A 17,469-nucleotide genomic window follows, 5' to 3' on the forward strand; every position below is an offset into this window, starting at 1 on the left:
ACCCTGAAAATAAAGGCATATAATATAGGTATACAAATCAAACATTTACTAATAATAAATTATTTCATGACCCCCACAATCGGTTACAAGACCCTATATGGGGTTACAACCCACAATTTAAGCAGCTTTGGATTAGATGACCTATGAGGTCCCTTCTAGTCTTGATCTTTGAATCGAAATATATAAATGATATCTCCCTTCGCTAAGCTCTACCAAGAATAACGATACTTAGACTATAGAATTGCAAGGGGAAAAACCTGAGTTTTTTTTTTTAAACCTCAGAGTCAATGCTAACTTCTGTTATAAAATGTGTATATATTTGTGCAACCAGGTTCCCCAATATGTTGACATTTACTTGCAGGTATATAGGGAAGGGGGACGGGAAGATACCAAGCTTGCCATAGGCACACTGGCATCTTATCTGGGCCAATGCCGCTTTCTGCCCTTCCTCTGTTCCCTTCTCGTGACAAGGTTCATTGGTTATTATGTTTAATATATCATTTTAACAATTCTATAGGATAAATTAGCTATCCTCTCGGCTTCCTTCTGTTCATTCTGTTCATGTGGTCATAAATTAGAGACAGGATCACTATTGCCCCAAAGCCCCCTTTTTACAGATGAGAAGATCCAAGTGATGGAAATGACTTGTTTAAGAAACACAGAAATTGGAAGTCACAGTCAGGATCGGAACTCAAGACTTCTTAACTACAAAGCCAGGGATCTTTTTCCTGCATCATGCTGTCTCTCATTCCTTCATCAGAGTCTGGGGAGAGCTTCATTTTTACAAAATACCTTGTATCTTTGTTGGAGTCCTGGGCAAGCTTCACCATTGTTCGGATCAGCATGTCAGTGCTTTCCCTTGACCCTGACAGTAGTTTATCGGCCCCAATCTGCTCTATGACATTGCACAGGTGCTCAGCAGCGCATTTTCGGATTAGTGGGTTTCTGTGACTGAAAGAAAGCACAGCATTACCAGGAGTATCAGCCCAGGGTGGGACACCCAGATCTCGGGAGAGAGGACTAGGAATCATTGGGACCTAGATTCAAAGGCATTTCATGTCAGTGACCTAAACTCTGGGGAGATACAGGGGTCCCCAAGGAGCCTAGAATATGGATAGAAAAAGAACTGTCCATTCCTGATCAATAGGCTGGGGATGCTAAAAATCACCCCCCAAAAAAACTCTCACTCTCTCTCTCTCTCTCTCTCTCTCTCTCTCTCTCTCTCTCTCTCTCTCTCTCTCTCTCTCTCTGTCTGTCTCTCTCTCTCTCTCTCTCTCTCTCTCTCTCTCTCTCTCTCTCTCTCTCTCTCCTCCCTCCCTCCCTCCCTCCCTCCCTCCTTCAGGGCTCCTAAGCCCAATACACTACTTCTGTGTCCTATGCCCATTTATCACCTAGCACCAGTACCTTTCTCTCCAATGGCTGCTCTGAAAACCTGACCTTGATTCCTCCTTGCAAAGGGAAGGAGCACACCACCAGTGTGATCAATCTCTCCGAAAGTGGAAAAATAGTGATAATTAATCTACAGGTTGACACAAGGTCACCAGTCTGCAGCAATCTGAAACAGGACCCTAGATCTCACACTTACTGCAAGATGCCCAATCTAGTTGGATAAAGTCACCAATCTGTGGGTGGATAGTGAAGAGAGACTCGCAAGCTGATACAAGCACACCCCTGCAGGTCTTAGACAAGATCACGAGATCAGCAGAAAAATGCAAGATCCCAGATCTACAGATTTGGGTGCAGCCTCCTAAAGCATGATTCTCACAAGTCTAAAGGATTACCTCCACAATTGAAAATGGATTAGAAGTTTTTGTACTACTTAAAAAGAGGAAACAAATCTGGTTGAAGAAAAGCTACACAAGAGGTGGGTCCAAACAGTAGGAAGAACAGAATGTGCAGCTGAGGATGCATCAAAATTTGTTTGATTTTACTTCTCACTGGCCCAGATTTCATCAGAAAGAAACACGTCCTCCTCAGGGAGAGGAAGAGGAGATTCTCCACAAGAACAAGCCTCTTCAGGTTTGTCTCCCTTTGGTGCCTATTACTGGAATCCGCAGGTGCCCCCACCAGCCTGCTTCAGTAACATAACAAGGTGCCTTCTCTCCTTCCTGCCCAAGGGCTTGGTGATACATGCATGTATTTCATCCAGAAAACCTAAACCCCCTAATCTCTCAGCATCCCTATCACACAGGTAACTAGGGGAAGAACAGGCAGGAGGGGAAATGGGGGAGAAGTCTTCCTGCCCAAAGAAAGCTGGCTGCCCTCACAAGTCATGCAAACCCTAAGATTATATTTTATTTATTTATTATATTTTATCATCTTTCTTCCATAGCTCCTTCCATTTTCTTGTTTTCATTCTCTTCCCTAAGCCTTCCCTTCTAAAAATGATCCTTTCTTTCTATTCTATCCCATCCCCTCCAATCTCCAATTTCCATATCCTTCTCACCTATTGTCCCCCTTTCCTTCTGTCTCCTCATTCCTCTAAGCCCTGGGTTTCATTCTTCCTGAGTCCTCAGCTCTCTAGATCCATTTTCTCTCCTCCCATCCCCAGATGACAGTCAAATACATACTGTACACCCCCTGTTGTGAGAGCAGCCAGGGATTTAGAAGGAGTCACATTTTCTACCATGGCTCCCAGAGACCGGTCAGCAGCTCTGTGGATAAATTCATTAGTATCCCCCATCTTTTGCAGCAAACATCGGGCAATCTCCTCAACTTCTGGGTCCATGTTCTTCTTCATGGTACGGAAGAGGTCTCCCAGTGTGCTGATGGCCAGGCGGCACACCTTGGAACGGAGGTTGGGAACCTTTGGAGGAGAGAGAAAGAAGAAAATCCCTCAGAAGGGATGATAGAATGGCAGGAAGAACTATAAAATTCCCAATGAAAGATGGCAATCAACCCCCCACCCTCACTCCTCTGGGTCACACTCAGGAGTCTATCACTTTTCGTATGATGTTAAGGCCAGAAAAGTTGAATGGAGAGAGGGAGGGTATAAAAAACTAAACCCAAGAAAATGGGGTAAATAAGACAGACACTGAGGACTGGAGGACATTCCAGACATGGAGAACAAAGAGAGGCAGATTTCAAATCCAAGCCTTTTGATTCCCAAATCCAGGATTTTTTTCCAACACTCCACATTGCCTCTATACTCTATGACTTAACACATTAAGGAACTTTTGAATGTAATCTCATTGAGGACAGGGGCTATTTCATGTTTGTCTTTTTATCCCTAGGACCCATTTGCACATGGCACATAGTAGGTGCTTAATAAACACTGCTTACTAGGCTGAATTACATATTTCAAGATCCTGGTATTATAATAATGGACCCTGCATATTAAAGTCTCCTGAGAGAGCTGAGAATGATGAAGGGGCCTTGGTCAGGGTCACATGATGTATTGTGGAAAAGGAATTGCCTGGGAAGCTTTTGCCATAATTTGAGTGTGAGATTATTCAACAACAGTCATCCTATAATGTCTACCAAGCATCTACTAAGTATGCATAAACCTTGATCTGATGGCTGTGTGGATGGGCAGAAAAGGGGAATCAATGTGAGAAAATCTGCAGAAGGAATCAGTTTCACTATCATCCTAGACTATAGCAGATATTTAATATATATTGGACATCTATAGCCAGGGTGAGTAGAGGGTTGAGAAGGAAGAAAGAAAGATGATTAAAAAAATACCACTTGTTAAGTTGCTCAGTGAGCACAAGCTTCCTCACCTCCCCCAAAACTGCCAAGGAAACATCATGTAGTCTCTCTGCAAGGACTTCAGAGTGACAGGTCGCCAAGCGTCTGATGCTCACCAGCCCTTTCTCTTTCATCTGCCTAAGAAGCAAAAGCCCCAAACATCCAGGTCACACAGGAAGATAGGAGAATCATTAACTCCACCAAAGACCCAAAGGGACCCGGAGCACCTGAACAGCACCACCTTGATGGTGCCCCCAGTGCTGCCTCATCCCCAAGGCTGCCCAAGTCACACAGACAACATGTTCTTCCCCAAAAGGTAGCATTCATGGCCTCAGAGTTGAAGTTTCTTCTTTGTATCAAACAACTCAATATCAATATAAAAATCAGATTATATTTTCTGGGCAAAAACCCCTTATGAAACAATTCACTTTACTGCAATTTTGTTTATTTTCACATTTGCAAACTAAATTTAAAAGATTTAAAACTTGAAAACTTAAAAGAAAGACTTCTAGTAAATAAGGTCAAGTTTCTCAATTCTTCCCCCCACTCTTCATTAATGAACAAGTACACTGCAATGCCCTAATTGAAACCAATCCCCATGAGGTGGTACAGGATTGAATACCCTTGAATGCTGGAGCTATTCAGCAGTCACTGTATATACGGGGGCAGGTGACATGAGAGGGCAAACACATGAGAAGGAAGGCAGGGTGGGTCCTCACCAATCATTGCTCTCAAGCCATTGGAGGGCATTTATCAGGACTAGTTCTGGATTTGAGAGGGGCCTCAGCTCTTTGGAGTTGTTGTTTATCATTTCTTCTTCCTCCCATTCTGGAGTACCCACTGTGAACACTGCAGGCAGGGAATTGGCTAGGGAAAAAAAAGAGAGGGAATATGGATGAGAAGGAAGGAAGGAAGGAAGGAAGGAAGGAAGGAAGGAAGGAAGGAAGGAAGGAAGGAAGGAAGGAAGGAAGGAAGGAAGGAAGGAAGGAAGGAAGGAAGGAAGGAAGGAAGGAAGGAAGGAAGGAAGGAAGGAAGGAAGGAAGGAAGGAAGGAAGGAAGGAAGGAAGGAAGGAAAAAGCAATAAATAGGAGTTACATAGAGACCAGTTTGGTGAGCAAGACCAGAGAGAAATGACAAACTTGAGGCCGTAAGGTTGCTTGCTACCAAGTGTGGCCTGCACAAGATTAAAATGTAATTGGGAAATATTTAACAAAATAAATAAAAATACAAAAAAAACCATAAATAATATTATTTTGTGGTTTCCTAAGTCAATATGCAGCTGGCTAGGATCTATTTCTATTGAGTTTGACACCACTAGGTAAGACAATAACAGAACTAAACTTCACTTCCACAAGTTTCTTCTCATGAAGCTCACAGTTGTCTGCATCTCACCCACAGCACTTCCCCAAAGACACACAATAAATAGGCATACCTAACATGGAGCGGAGAGGAACTTCGATGACAGGTATAGGTAAAGCTTTCAGTGTGTACAAATCTCCCGTTGGACCAGGGGAGGGAAGTGATTCAGCTGTTTATCTGATTGGGTGCCCTCCATCCTCAGGAGCCCTAACTTAAGGAGAATGTCCATTATTACACAAAAAAATGCTGGCTTGTGATAGGCTGCCTTAGTCATATAACAGACCAAGTCATTCTTTGTATTTACAATCAACTCTTCATTTTCTATGGTTGGATGCTGGACAAGCAGAGGCTCTTGGATGAATAGCCATCAGAGCTGATATTCATTTTCTCACTGATAAAATCAGAATCCCTAAGAGACAGAATTGTTGGATTAGCCTGTGTTTCTGTTTCTCTTCTAGATAAGACAGAGATCGTCCCAGTCCATCTGTACTTTACTATATAGCATGAGGATTAATTAGATGATGTCTGTGAACTCCTTTAAATCAAAATGTTAGCAGTGGGACAAGTGTACTAAATCTCCTACAACTCTGCCACCTGGGGTAATAACTCTCAAAATCACAGCCTATCAAAATATCTTAGGGGTCATTTAATGCAGCCTTCTCATTTTATAGCTTAGAAATGTAAAGGCAAAAAAGGACATTTGAACAAAGTACTAGTTGGTCCCGACAGCATCCAAAGCCAAGTGAACTCAGGTCTAACCAAAACATTTCCCAGCATTTTCTCCATCATCAAGATCCAGTAAGATTAGAGCCCACATGAAGACAGCTTGATTTGAAAAATATAAGCAGGGGCAGCTCAGTGGCGCAGTGGATAGAGCACCAGTCCTGAAGTCAGGAGGACCTGAGTTCAAATCTAGCCTCAGACTCTTAATACTTCCTGGCTGTGTGACCCTGGGCAAGTCACTTAACCCCAATTGCCTCAGGGAGAAAAAAAAGACAAATATAAGCACAACGAAGCAGAAGATCTTAAAGCTCCCACAAGAATTGAGTGTTTCTTAAGTAGCAAAACAATATATAAAATACATTCATAATCGCTTGACAGGTATGGATAAGATAAAAATGTCTGATAAGATTTCATTAAAGTTTCTATAAATAAGCTTCCCTTTGTTTCATTTATTCCGGAGTCAGTAGCTGTAGTAATAATTGTCACTACCACCAACTATCCCATCACAACCACTCACATTTACAGAAAACACCATCAGGATGGGCTACCAACATTCACACTCTACCTCCTCTAATGCATTTTCTAAAGTGCACAGCACTCAAAATGTTGTCTCATCTTTCACCTGGTCTCCTAACAAAAAGAACAGCCCAAATACAGGATAAAGGTCACTTGAGTTGTTTGAATACAAGTAGTCCTTACTAAACAAATCAGATACCATTTATTAATGAGCTGCTCCACAGCAGGCTAGAATTAAGGTTGCTGGGAGAAAAAGCAACAATCTCAATCTCAGATGGTACCATTCTGATGGCAGAAAGTAAAAAGAATTAAGAAACCTCTTGATGAGAGCAAAAGAGGAGAGTATAAAAGCTGAAAAAAAAAAGATCTTAGTAACTGGTCCCATTACTTCCTGGCAAATAGTGGGAGAAGAAATGGAAGAAGTGCCGGATTTTATATTCTTAGGCTCAAAGATCACTGCAGACTGGTACTTCAGTCATGAAATTGAAAGGTACTTCCTCCTTGGAAGAAAGGCTCTGGTAAATCTAAACAGCCTGTTAAAAAGCAGAGACATCACCTTGCTGACAAAAATTTGTACAGTCAAACTTGTGTTCTTTCCCAGCAGTAGTGTATGACTGTGAGAGTTGAACTCTAAGGAAAACTAAGCACCATAGAAATGATGCTTTTAAATTGTGGTACTAAGGAAAACTTTTGAGAATCCATTGGACAGCAAGAAGATCAAATCAGTCAGCATGTAAATAAATTAATTCAGGCTGTTCAAAAACTGAATACTGAAGCTGAAGCTTAAATACTTTGGTCACATAATGAGAAGATGGGACTTATTGGAAAAGACCCTGATATTGGGAAAAATCATAGGTAAAAGGAAAAAGGGAATGGCAGAGAATAGATAATATCATGGAAACAACAAACGTAAAGTTGGACAGACTTCTTTAAGAGACAGAGGATGAGAAAAGGGCTATGCTATGGTCCATGGGGTCTCGAAGAGCAGACACTACTGAATGAATGAACATCATGTAGTAGGCAATGTGCTAAGTGTTGGTAACACAGAGACAAAAGTGAGCAGTCCCAGCCCTCAAAAAGCTTACATTCTATCTGGAGAGACACAATATAAAATAAATTACAATATGTACAAAATAAATGCAGGTTAAGCTGGGTATAGGAAGACACTAGCAGCTATGGGAAGATCAAGGAAGGTTTCATGTAAAAAGTAATGCCTGAACTGAGTTTTAAAGGAATCAAGGAATTCTAAGAAATGGAGATAAAGAAAAAATTCAAATCATGGGAAGCAGTTAGTCAGTGCAAAAGCCTGGAGAAAGGAGATAGAGTACCAGACCATTGAATCAAGCCAAGAAAGGCAGGTTGGAAACAGTTTATTAAAGAGCCTAAAATGCCAGAGTCGTTTGTATTGGATCCCAGACATAATAGGAGCCACTGAAATTCTTTTACAACAATATGTCTTGGATCTGTGATTTTGTTAAGTGAAGCAACTCCCTAAACAAATGGGGCTCCCACCTGTGTCTCTTGTAAACAGAAGTTAAGTAACTTTCCCATATTGTCAGAGCTTTTAAGTGTTAGAGGCTAGATTTGAATCCAGGTCTTTTTGAATCACAGTCAAGTAGTCAACCCACTACACCATATTGCTTCTCTCTTATATTTGGATATGTATTAAATGTATCTGCATATATATAGTTTTTATCCTTTCTATGATATAAGTTAATTCAACAAGAATTTATTAGGTACTTTCTTTATGCTGAGCAATTGAGGAGTTTAGATGACATATAGTCCCTGCCCTCACAGGGCTTACAGTCTAGTGGGGGTGGAGGGAGGATGAGACACATATAAAAACAACTATATATATATACATACACAATGAGATAGAGAGGTATCAAACAAAGTCCTAAGTGGAATCTGAAAGGGGAAATCATTTTTAAGCAAGGGAATCAGATTTCAGAGAGGAATTGGAGATTGTGGTAGGCTTTAAATCATGGGCAAGAATGTGTTGGGCAAAGAAGATTTTCTCAAGTAATGGGAATAATATTTATAAAGGTCTTGAGACAGGAAATCCTAGAATATGTTCAGGGGCCAAAGGGTAGGGCAGTTTGGCCAAAACATGGAGTGGGTAGTAAAAAGACAGAAGGCTGGGAAGAAAGAACAGTGTCAAGGGATAGCTCTTGAATGTCAAATAAAAAAATGTACATTTGGTAAACAATAAGAAAGCATATTTGAGTGAAGAACTGTAACATGACCAGATGCAACAGAAAATTAGCCTGGCCAGGGTAGGAAAAATGGACTGACAAGGAAAGAAAGATGTGTAAAAAGGGGATTTCATCAACCCAGGCAGACAGTATTGAAGGCCTGTAATCAACTCAGAGCAGCAGGATTAAAGAGAAGGGGACTGATGTAAGAAATGTAGGCAGAGTAGTTTGCCATTTCCTTCTCCAGCTCATATTACAGATGAAGAAACTGAGGCAAACAGGTTAAAAGTTCAAAATCACAAAGCTGGAAAGTGTCTAAGGTGAGATTTGAATCCAGGAAGATGAGTCTTCTTGACTACAGACCCAATGCTCTATCTACCATACTACCTAGCTGTCCCTCAAGTGCCTAGAGGGATTAAAGGAAAGGGGATGAATACATGAGATGTTATAGGCATAGAATCCATAGGAGTTAGAAACTATCAGATATGAGAGAGATAAGAAAAAGGAAAGAGTCAAAGAAAATTTCGGGGTTTTAAGCATAATGGAAGAAATGAATGAGCCCCACTGACAAAAATGATAAAGTCAGATCTGTACATCCAGCCTGTCTTTTTCCTAAGTTCCCATCTTGCACCTCAAGAGACTATACATCAACTCCGGCTAGATGTCCTACGATCTCATCCAACTCCACACTTCCAAAACAAAACAGAATGTCATATTTCCACCCAAACCCTCCCCTCCTCCTCATCTTTCTTCTGCATTCCAGTCACCCAGGTTCACAACATCAGTCATACTCAATCTTCTCTTGCAACAGCTTCCTAATTATTCCAGCTGTCTCCAGTCTCTATTCAATCCATCCTCTACACAACTACCAAATTAATATTCCTAAAGCACTAGTAAGTCTGACCATGTTACTCCCCTGCTCAAGAAGCTTCAATGGTTCCCTCTTGCCTTTGTATAAAATACAAATTCCTCTGTTTGGTTTTTAAAGCCCCCCTTTAAAACCTGGCTCTAACCTATCTTTCTGAGCATATTACATTATTTTACTCTTCTTTATGCTCTCTTCTTTCTAACCAAATCGACCAACTGGCTATTTCCCATACAAGATATTCAATCTTCTGTCTCTTTGTCTTTTTCCAGACTGTTCTCCACACCTAGAATATACTCCCTTCTCACATTTCCCTTACTGGATCTTTCACTTCCTTCAGAACTCAAGTCAAGGGCCATATCCTACAAAAATCTATTCTAATGTTCTGAGTGGCTAATATCACCCCACTCTGATATTATTTTGAATATATTTTATAGTTAATTTTCAATGAGCATGTTTCCCCTTAATGAATGGAAGCTTCTCTCTTGAAAGATAGTATGGTGTATTGGGTAAAGTGCCGGACTTGGAGCTAGAAGGCTCCAAATTCAAATCTTGGGCAAGTCATTCACATCTACAGGCCTTTGTTTTCTCACCTAAAAAGAAGAGAGGGTGGACTAGATAGCCTGAGATCCTTTCCAACTCTATATGTAGGAATATGATTTTGGGAAGGAAGAGAAGTGGAATTTTCTTTGCAATAATGAACATTCTCACTGTCATCATATCCCACAGAAGCTAGTGATTTGGAACCCCAGTAGATCATCATCTAAGCCCTACCAATCTATTCTTTATTCCCATCCTCCTCAGGCTTACCATCCCAAAATTCCAGCCACACATCACCTACCCCTTTCATTGTGTCCCCTGGTATGTTTGTTCCATAGGCAGCAAACATCCCTTCATCCTAAATCTTTTCATCTATTAGATTTTACTGAAATTTTGGTTCACTGGTCAAGGTAAGGAAGTTGGAATATCCCTTGCTTTCCACAGACACTTCCAGATTCTCTCCCTTTCTTTATCACTCAATAACCTCTCTGCCTTTGAGGTCCTTGCTATCTATATCTACCACCCCGTTAAGATCCTGGTAGTTATTGTCTACTAACCTCCAACTCACTTCCCTTTCCTCATCAATGAGTTCAAACTATGACTGACAACTCTTCTCTCCAACTCCTGGAGAACTTAAACATGCTCAATGACTCTTCCTCAATCACCCTAACACTGAATTTCTCAACCTATTCAATGCCTATATCTACTCCTTCACCTCAGCCACACACAAAGATGGTTATACCCTCACTCATGCAATCATTCATAAATGTACTGCTTCTATGTTCAAGATTCAGAAATCCCTTTATCTGACCATAATCCACTTATTTTTCACTTCTCCCTCTTCCTTTCAAATCCTGCTCTTTAACAGCATTGTGATATCTAGTCCTTTGACTCTTCAATTTTTTCCTACACTAGCCACTCTCTTCTCTTTCTCCCATCTTATTCCTTGGTGAACCAATTCAATTCTAAACTCTTCTCCTCTTTGACTTGCTTGTTTCCTTATCATTTCACCAATTGCAACCTATTGAGTCTTAGCCTTGGATCACTCCCACCATCCACAGTTTCATTTCTACACATTATTGAAAAAAAAGTGGAGAAAATCATGCAACCATTCTGATTGAATACACCACAAATTATGTCACACAACGTCAACTGGGCTCCGACCACTCTATGCACACAGCTAACTCCTGTCCCAGTTCACCATGCTTGCTAACCCTTCACTGTCCACTTCTCATCCTTCACTGCTTTGGTGAAGGGGGAGTAAAGAAGCCAAGAACATCTTTGCCACAGACCAAAGGATGACAGTATAATAGTGAGAAAACCAAGGATGGGGTCCTAATGGAACACCTTACAGTGCCCATACTCCTGGAAAAACCGGGCTGAACCTCACCTGAGGCATGGCGGGTAAAGCGGGGTCCTTGGCTGGAGACAGGGATACTGGGCAGTGAGGAACGGTTAGCTCGTTTCTTCAAAATAATTCCAAGGCTGGTTCTGCATGGGCTTCCCAACTTGGCAGAAGCAGAAGGCGATCCATGAAGGGGAATGAGCCCTGTGAGGAACAGAAAAAAAAAAAAGAAAGAAAACTCAGGTAGCATGAATTAGGTAACTTAGGCTGAGTGACCACCATAGGTCTCTGCCCAATGTCTTAGAGATGGGCGCAGCAAAAGGCCAAGCCAAATGAAATACATGGCAACGTCACCTAGCATTCTCTCGGGGATCTCCCAAGAGACAATACATCCTCTCAGCTTGATCTTCAGAGGACAGTTCACTTCTGGGTGTCCTCATTCTAAAGGTCCTCAACTTTCTCTGTTCCAGGTTTCCAAGAGACCCACCCATCCAAATACCCCTTTACCTTCTTTTTTTTTTTCCCTTTACCTTCTTTCATCATGCTTCTGGAGCTCAAATTCTGGGACAGAAAGTCTCTCTCTCGCTGCCTCGCCTCTCCTTCCCTGCCCCGCCGGAATAACTCCATTTCTTTCATTTGTTTCAGACGCATCTTCTCCTGGGCTGACTTGGCAATGGTCACTTGAATCTGTACATGTACAATACAAACTTGAATTATACCCCAAAGATTTTATCAAGCACCCTACTGGTAATTCTTTTGCTCCTAGAACTCTACTGGTTTACAAAGAAAAAAGTGCTCAATTATTCCAGGCCCTCCCAGGACACATTTTTTTTTTTCCTGCTCCTGATAGGTTTTTTTCCCACTTTGTTTTCCACTAATATCTAATCTGAGCTTGTCTGGAACTCAGTTGGATTTGAACCCAGAGCTGAACAGAGCAGACTAAAAGAGGCTTAGGTTATACTCAGTTCAAAATTATACTTTTTATCTATTCATTTTGATTTATTAGAATTAAAGGAAGAGGTAGGCTCGATCAGGAAAAAAAAAAAAAAGGTTCCCATCCTTTCTTGTTTCATCCAGACCTCAGCACAGTAGCTAGACTTGAGATCAGAAAATATCTCTGGTCCTTACTGGATATTTGATTTGAATGAGTCACATGATCTCTCTTAGGATGGATTTCCTCATCTCTAAAATGGGATTAATAACTGTGCCTTTCACATAGGGTTATTTTGAGCACCAAATAAGATAGTCGGTAAAGCACCTTGCAAGATTTTCAGTATCACATAACAATCGGCTATTATGGCTGTGCCAAGAGGTGAAATTCTTTGATAACCAGGCAGTTGCTCAAATTACCTGGTTGTACTTTATTTAGGCTCATCTGCCCTGATTTGCTATCCTTTCTCCTCTTTGAATTCTACAGTTCCTTCTACCTAACTTCCTCCACATCTCATATCTATATAAATATAGATATGTATGTAAATGTATATATCTTCCACACCTGTTCCTTCTCTTTCCTTTTTGTCCCTTTTTCCATCTCTTATTTTCCATTCCCAGCAGAGATTTAGTTCTTGCCCAGTGTCTTCCTCCAAGAAGGTTCAAATCACAGAGGTAAGTGGGGCATCAACAGGCTACACAGGTCCCCTTTCTCCTGCTTAGACTCATAATTACTTTCACACACACACACACACACACACACACACACAAACACGCCATCACCACCATCAGGACTGAGAGTCAGCAGCTGAGCCAATTTGTCCTCCTCCATGATGGCTGCCATCTCCATGGTCCTTATACCTACCCTGGAGTTGCTTTGTGGCCGGTCCATCTCTTTCAGCAATTGTTGGGTCCCAGTCCGTTCATCTTTGTTAGCATGGCTGAGGGAAGGCGTCATCAATGGAGATGCAGTCTGAGAGGAATGGACAGCAGACTTTGTGCCACCAGCTGACCTGATTTGGACAGGAGGGACCACAGACCTTGCCTCTGAAGAGGTAAGCACATTTGGTAATAAGACACTTGGCACGCGTGTCCTGAAACTAACTCTCTGGGCCATGGACTGGCATTACTATGGTCACTAAAGCTCCCAATACTTATTGCTTCTGTCAAACACTTCTGATAGACTGAGATAGAAAGTAAACCAAATCTTAAAGACCATTAAAACAGAGCACAAAATAAGCCATCTGAGAAACAAATCTACGTGCTAGGTCAGGAAAATTATAAGGATTTAATTACCTTGTTGTGTATGACAGAAGGAAAAGGAAGGAAAGGGAAAGAAAGGGAAGGAAGGGAAGGAAGGAAGGAAGGAAGGAAGGAAGGAAGGAAGGAAGGAAGGAAGGAAGGAAGGAAGGAAGGAAGGAAGGAAGGAAGGAAGGGAGGGAGGGAGGGAGGGAGGGAGGGAGGGAGGGAGGGAGGGAGGGAGGGAAGGAAGGAGGGAAGGAAGGAAGGAAGGAAGGAAGGAGGGAGGGAGGGAGGGAGGGAGGGAGGGAGGGAGGGAAGGAAGGAAGGAAGGAAGGAAGGAAGGAGGGAGGGAGGGAGGAAGGAAGGAAGGAAGGAAGGAAGGAAGGAAGGAAGGAAGGAAGGAAGGAAGGAAGGAAGGAAGGAAGGAAGGAAGGAAGGAAGGAGGGAAGGAAGGAAGGAAGGAGGGAGGGAAGGAGGGAGGGAGGGAGGGAGGGAAGGAAGGAAGGAAGGAAGGAAGGAAGGAAGGAAGGAAGGAAGGAAGGAGGGAAGGAAGGAAGGAAGGAAGGAAGGAAGGAAGGAAGGAAGGAAGGAAGGAAAGAAGGAAGGAAGGAGGGAAGGAAGGAAGGAAGGAAGGAAGGAAGGAAGGAAGGAGGGAAGGAAGGAAGGAAGGAAGGAAGGAAGGAAGGAGGGAAGGAAGGAAGGAAGGAGGGAGGGAGGGAGGGAGGGAGGGAGGGAGGGAAGGAAGGAGGGAAGGAAGGAAGGAAGGAAGGAAGGAAGGAAGGAAGGAAGGAAGGAAGGAAGGAAGGAAGGAGGGAAGGAAGGAAGGAAGGAGAGAAGGAAGGAAGGAGGGAAGGAAGGAGGGAAGGAAGGAAGGAAGGAAGGAAGGAAGGAAGGAAGGAAGGAAGGAAGGAGGGAAGGAAGGAAGGAAGGAGAGAAGGAAGGAAGGAGGGAAGGAAGGAAGGAAGGAGAGAAGGAAGGAAGGAGGGAAGGAAGGAAGGAAGGAAGGAAGGAAGGAAGGAAGGAAGGAAGGAAGGAAGGAAGGAAGGAAGGAAGGAAGGAAGGAAGGAAGGAAGGAGAGAAGGAAGGAAGGAGGGAGGGAAGGAAGGAAGGAAGGAAGGAAGGAAGGAAGGAAGGAAGGAAGGAAGGAAGGAAGGAAGGAAGGAAGGAAGGAAGGAAGGAAGGAAGGAAGGAAGGAAGGAAGGAAGGAAGGAAGGAAGGAAGGAAGAGAATGAGGGAGGGAGGGAGGGAGGGAGGGAGGGAGGAGGGAAGGAAGGAGTTTAACAGACATTTAGTAAGCATCTGCAGGCACTGTACTACACAGACTCTGCCCTCAAGAAAGTTTCAACCAAAGGCAAGGGAAAACCAGTATTGGGAATATCTCTAACAGGTACTTCAGAGTCACCCAGAGTAGGATGTTAGAGCTGGAAGGAATTTTAAAGATCATCAAGCTGATCCCTTTCATTTTACAGATAAAGAAAGGGAAGTTTCAGAGGAAGTGACTTAACTGGGGCAGCTAGGTGGCGCAGTGGATACAGCAACATCCCTGAAGTCAGGACGACCCAAGTTCAAATCTGGTCTCAGACACTTAACACTTCCTGGCTGTGTGACAACTAACATCACAATAACTTTGCAAGGTAGGTACTGTTATTATCCCCATATTACAATTAAGGAAAGTGGGAGATTAAGGAATTTGTACAGGGTGACATTGCTAAGACGAACTTTGAACTCAGGTTTTCTAGAGCTCTATCCAAAGAACCTCATATAGAAAATGTAAATAATAACAGCACCTATCTAATGGGGTTTTTGTGGAGCTCAAGTGAGATATAACATTTTGCATACTCTAAAATGCCATTTAAATGCATATTGTTTCTATTATTTTTATTATTATTATTATTATTTCACCTCTAAATTATAAAATGGAGATAATAATACTTGAACTAAAATGTCTTCAATGTAAACTGAAATAACCACAAAACCTGAAAACTGAATTATAGCGCAATTAAAGTGTCCAAGCTTATCTAGGAGTTGAGAAAACACTTCTGTTTTTTCATTGCAGAAGTGAAGGACTACAAATTGGAATACCTCATGTACTATCAACCACTGCTGATATGATGGTTGCTTTTGTTGTACAGTTTTTTTCCCTCTTTCTTTGTAATCTTTGTTATAAGAAATGGTGGTGAAGGGGGAGGGTAGCATGACTACTTTGGAAAGAAGGGAATATAAAAGAAAAATATATTGATGACAATAAAATATTTCAAATATTAATAATACCCAAGTTATCTCCTCCATAAGGTTGTGAAGACAATGTATGACATAAACCATGAAAGTTTACTTTACTCTCTCAGCGTAAACCACTGGGGATGCTGAGTGGCACCTGTGAACCACTGCAGAACGCTAGGCTTCCACACAGAGGGAGCTGACACCTAAGGAGAGATGGGTGGGGAGCCAGGCTGCTGCAAAAGCTAAGCATGTCAGACAAGTTTTCCCCAGGCTTAGAACTTTCTGTGCTGAAATCGGGCACTCCCTGGCCAACAGCCACGCCTGCGTAATTCAGGGGGCTACAATGAGCAAGAAATTTTCAAAGAAAGAAATCCAAGCTATGGACAGCCATATGAAATGCTTCAAATCAGTAATAAAATAAATCTGAAGTTCCACACATCAGATTGGCAAAAGTGCCAGCACTCTTCTCGCCTCCCCCCCCCCCCCCAAAAAAAAGACAAACATTGGGAGAACTGAGGGAAACAAGTACTTGAATACACTGTTAATGGAGCTGGGAACTAGCCCAGCTATTCTGAAAAACAATTTGGAATAGTGCCCCAAAAGTTACTAAACAGTGCTTATCCTCTGACCCAGCAACTACTACTAGACTTGATTCCTGAAGAGATGATCAAAGAAAGAGGGACCAGACCCATATATATGTATTTATATAATCAGGAAGGCTAAGTTCCAGAAGCTGTCCCGGATAATTACAATCAGCAAAATAACTGCTTCTCAAAGTCCCTCCCTCTCCCCTCCCTCCAGGAACACCCTAAGTATCATTTCGACCCTGCCAAAACTCACTCCTAAGACCTGTTCTGACTTGGACAGCTCTGGCTACATGCATTCCGACCCCTCCTGCAAGCCAGTCCCTGTGGGCTTCACTTCTCCACTCCTTCCAACCAATTAGATCAGATCTGGCATCTATTCATCTTCTTCTCCTGCCCTTTCTAGGTGACCCAAATCAGCATTTCAAATCTGAATTTCTCCTCGATTTCCTACTCAAATCCTTTCATCAAACTTCCTTCCTAGGATTGATTTCATTCTCTTGACCTTTAATCATCCAGGGAGCTCATTAAGCTTTGGGGTCTTAGGATTTCTCTCTCTATAGAATGTCATAATGGTAATGGACCTGAGACAATACCTAGTTCACATCCCTCATTTGACAGTTGAGGAAAACTGAGGCTCAGAAGCTTGTGACTTGCCAAAAGTGAGACTGTAGCAGAATTGTTTCTCCCAGCTAGGCTTCCTTCACTGTTCTTGCCAACATATGATGCTGGCTTTCTAGTAAGGATTTAATTGGAAAGTGCGATTTTCCCCACCTCCCACTCCTACTGTCTTTCTTAAAGCACTATAGCCAAGAATGCAGGACAGCAAATAAGCAGAGGAAGGTATACATACCCATAGACTTGGGGGTCTTCTCCTGGGAATTATTCTCCTGTGCCAATCTTAAAAGAAATTGGAAAGAAAAACCTTTTAAAAGCCATATAAAGAGATAGCAAGGCAGAAATGTCTCTTCTAGGTGTGAAGATGTTGTTTTTCCTTAGTTCTGGGATAGGACCATGACATCAGGGGAGGTGATGCTATAACTTGCAAATCAATTAGATTTAAGTGAGGGAGGCTGGGCAAGGTCACCTGCCTCACTGTCTCCTCCAGAGCCATCTGAGTCCAGTGGCCAGATATGAACCAAGATGACCAGAGATGGTCCTCATTGGTGAAGATAGCCTCTATAAAGATTCAGGGAAGGACTGGGAAGGGGGGAAATAAAATCTAGCTAGAGGAAGTAGTTCTATTAAAGGAAGAGTTAA

General features: G+C 42.3%; 1 protein-coding gene across 1 annotated transcript in view; it reads right to left on the reverse strand.

Moving 5' to 3' along the window:
• TOGARAM2 (TOG array regulator of axonemal microtubules 2) overlaps nucleotides 1-17,469 on the reverse strand; it is an 87,083-nt gene that overhangs the window by 39,650 nt on the left and 29,964 nt on the right. Inside the window, exons 8-15 of the mRNA XM_074284747.1 lie at nucleotides 17,063-17,109; nucleotides 13,029-13,210; nucleotides 11,764-11,920; nucleotides 11,279-11,437; nucleotides 4,410-4,557; nucleotides 3,723-3,828; nucleotides 2,571-2,806; nucleotides 793-951 (exon numbers count right to left, since the gene is read on the reverse strand). Coding sequence (XP_074140848.1) covers nucleotides 793-951; nucleotides 2,571-2,806; nucleotides 3,723-3,828; nucleotides 4,410-4,557; nucleotides 11,279-11,437; nucleotides 11,764-11,920; nucleotides 13,029-13,210; nucleotides 17,063-17,109 — 1,194 coding nt within the window. The remainder of the gene's footprint in view (nucleotides 1-792; nucleotides 952-2,570; nucleotides 2,807-3,722; nucleotides 3,829-4,409; nucleotides 4,558-11,278; nucleotides 11,438-11,763; nucleotides 11,921-13,028; nucleotides 13,211-17,062; nucleotides 17,110-17,469) is intronic.

Source organism: Sminthopsis crassicaudata, chromosome 2, assembly GCF_048593235.1.
Source record: "Sminthopsis crassicaudata isolate SCR6 chromosome 2, ASM4859323v1, whole genome shotgun sequence".
Lineage (NCBI taxonomy): Eukaryota > Metazoa > Chordata > Mammalia > Dasyuromorphia > Dasyuridae > Sminthopsis > Sminthopsis crassicaudata.